Genomic DNA, 2,430 nt, shown 5'->3' on the forward strand with positions numbered 1-2,430 from the left:
CGGGCGGGGGTGCCTATATCCCCGGCCCGAGCCGCAGGAAGCCGCGCCGCTTCCTCGGAGGGGCTGGGACGGCCGCGGCCACGTGGGGGGCGGGGGCGACGCCCGGGGCCGCGGTCTGGAGGGGGAGTCGTGGCCGCACCCCGCTCCTGGCGCCCGGGCTCCCTCCACCTCGCCGGCGTCGCCCCCTCCCTCTCTTCTGGTCACCCTGCGGGGCTGGACAGCTCCTCTCGTCACCCCTGAATCGGGACTCATTTCCTGGGCTCTTCCTCGTGGAGCTCGCCGGGATGTCCCGGCATCCGTTCCCGGACTCTAGTCGCCCCCTTTCTTTCGGGACTGGGGCGGGAGGGAGGCTGTGCTTCAGGACCTGGAGAAGAGGAAGGGGGCTGAGAGCTCGGAGGGCCTCTCGACGTCGCAGGGGTGTCCTGGGCTGTGGGGGAAGGGGCGCCTGGAGCTGGGCCCAGCGGCTCAGAGTTGCTTTTCCCTGGGAACACCCACTGATGTCAGCCCGCCTGCCAACGCTGGGGAGAAGAGGGAGCCGGCCCTCCGAATGGGAAGAAGGCCTGGGAATAGGGGGAGAGGGAAAAAGCAAAGCCCAAATATCTTCCCTTTAGGTATCTCTTGGGGTCTAGAGGGTGGAAGGGGCAAAACTGGGATCCCTACATTCCCAGGAAGAAGGTGGCCACAACTCTGGAAGACCAAAGTGGTGAGAAGGGAGGGAAGGGGGTTGGGCCTCATTCATGAGGGTGCATATCATTATCCCCATTTTACAGAGGAAGAAATTATAGCTCAGGGAAAGAGCTCAGAACTTGAGGTCAGATACTCTGGGCCCTAACTCTACCTTCTTACTCCTGAGATCCATAACCATGGTGACTCATTTGTCTTCGGATTATCAGTTTCCTCTAGTGCAAGACAGGGACATTTCCCTCCCTACCAAACTGTAACAAGGATGAGATGTGGGGAGGACATTGCACTCACTCAGCAAATGCTGGTTTCCCCTCTTCCTTCCCTAAGTGATCTGCCTAACTGCCACACTGCTAAGAAACAGCAAGGTGCGACCTGGGTCCCCAGGGGCCCTGACTTCTGCTCCATCACAGCTGCCTTTGTGTCCTGGGCCAGGGCTTCATTAGCCTGGAGCATCAGAGGAGCCCCAGGAGTTAGGATAGCCATGATGTTCAAGTCCCAGACACAGCTGTCAGCACGGAACTTTCCTAAATTACTCCCAGACACTGACCCTTGGACTCAGCTGCTGCTATAGTTCCAGTTTGCTGATTCCTCCTCACAGGCAAATTATCTTTCCTCATCTCTCTCTTTTAAAATCTTCAGTTCAGGATCTCAGGCTCTCAAATTGTGGCCACTGATAACCTTTTGTCTTCCTCTCTAGCTAGAGTCCAGAGGTTGCTTTAGCAAGGCATCCAGAGGGAATGGTGTTAACTTAACCTCCAAGCCCTCCTATTGAGGGGAGCTCTGGTAGCATGGTGCCTAAGGCACTTGACTGCTAACCAAAAGGCTGGCGGTTCAAACCCACCAGCCACTCCTCGGAAGGAAGATGGGGCAATCTACTTCTGTAGTGATACTGCCTCGAAAACCCAAGGAGGGGTCGTTATGAGTTGGGTCCGACTCGACGGCACACAACAACAACAACAACCTCCTATTGAGGGGCATCTACTGGAGTGATGCAGAAAAGAGCCAGTCAGCCTTCAGGCTAGGGACAAAATCCCATCCCTTCTCTCCTACCCATAACTGTTGTCAAGAGAGAGCTTTCTGGGTAATAAGATGGTAGGAGGCAGCAAGGTAGGGCAAAAAGCAAAACCAGCCTTTTCCATCGCGCTAGCTCTGGTGGCATAGTGGATAAGGCATTTGGCTGCTAACCAAAAGGTCAGCAGTTCAAACCCACCAGCTGCTCTGCAGAAGGAAAATGGGGGCGATCTGCTTCCATAAAGATTTACCACCTTGGAAACCCAATGGGGGTACTATGAGTCAGCATCGACTGGATGGCAGTGAGTTTAGTTTGATTTTCTGAGGGCAAGAAGTACCTGAGCCTATCAGGTAAGCCTCAGGTTGGGGTCAAGATAGAGACTGAAAGATTAAATGTTATATTAGAAATAGGGCAGTATAATTTAGTGGACAAACAAACAAACATTGGTTAGGATTCTAAAGGCAGGTCTTGCTCCTTCTGTCTTGTTTACCCTTGGATAGGTCACTTTATATCTCTGGTCCTCAACATTTTCATATATAAAGTGACCTTAGAATCAAAAGGAAAGTATAGATGACTTGGTTGTTGTTGTTGTTAAATGTCGTCGAGTCATTTCCGACTCATAACGACCCCATGCACAGCAGAACGAAACATTGCCCGATCCCGCGCCAGCCCCACAATCCCTGCTATACTTGAGCCCATCATCGCAGCCACCGTGTCAATCCATCTCGTTGAAG

General features: G+C 53.6%; 1 protein-coding gene across 1 annotated transcript in view; it reads right to left on the reverse strand.

The window, feature by feature from the left end:
- The window catches only part of RAMP2 (receptor activity modifying protein 2), a 2,850-nt gene extending 1,683 nt beyond the window's left edge, over positions 1 to 1,167 (reverse strand). Inside the window, exons 1-2 of the mRNA XM_007957767.1 lie at positions 1,057 to 1,167; positions 235 to 364 (exon numbers count right to left, since the gene is read on the reverse strand). Of these exons, the coding sequence (XP_007955958.1) occupies positions 235 to 364; positions 1,057 to 1,167 (241 nt within the window). The remainder of the gene's footprint in view (positions 1 to 234; positions 365 to 1,056) is intronic.
- Positions 1,168 to 2,430: the final 1,263 nt, after the last annotated feature.

This window comes from Orycteropus afer, unplaced genomic scaffold (genome assembly GCF_000298275.1).
Source record: "Orycteropus afer afer isolate SDZICR_OR568_19922 unplaced genomic scaffold, OryAfe1.0 scaffold00786, whole genome shotgun sequence".
Lineage (NCBI taxonomy): Eukaryota > Metazoa > Chordata > Mammalia > Tubulidentata > Orycteropodidae > Orycteropus > Orycteropus afer.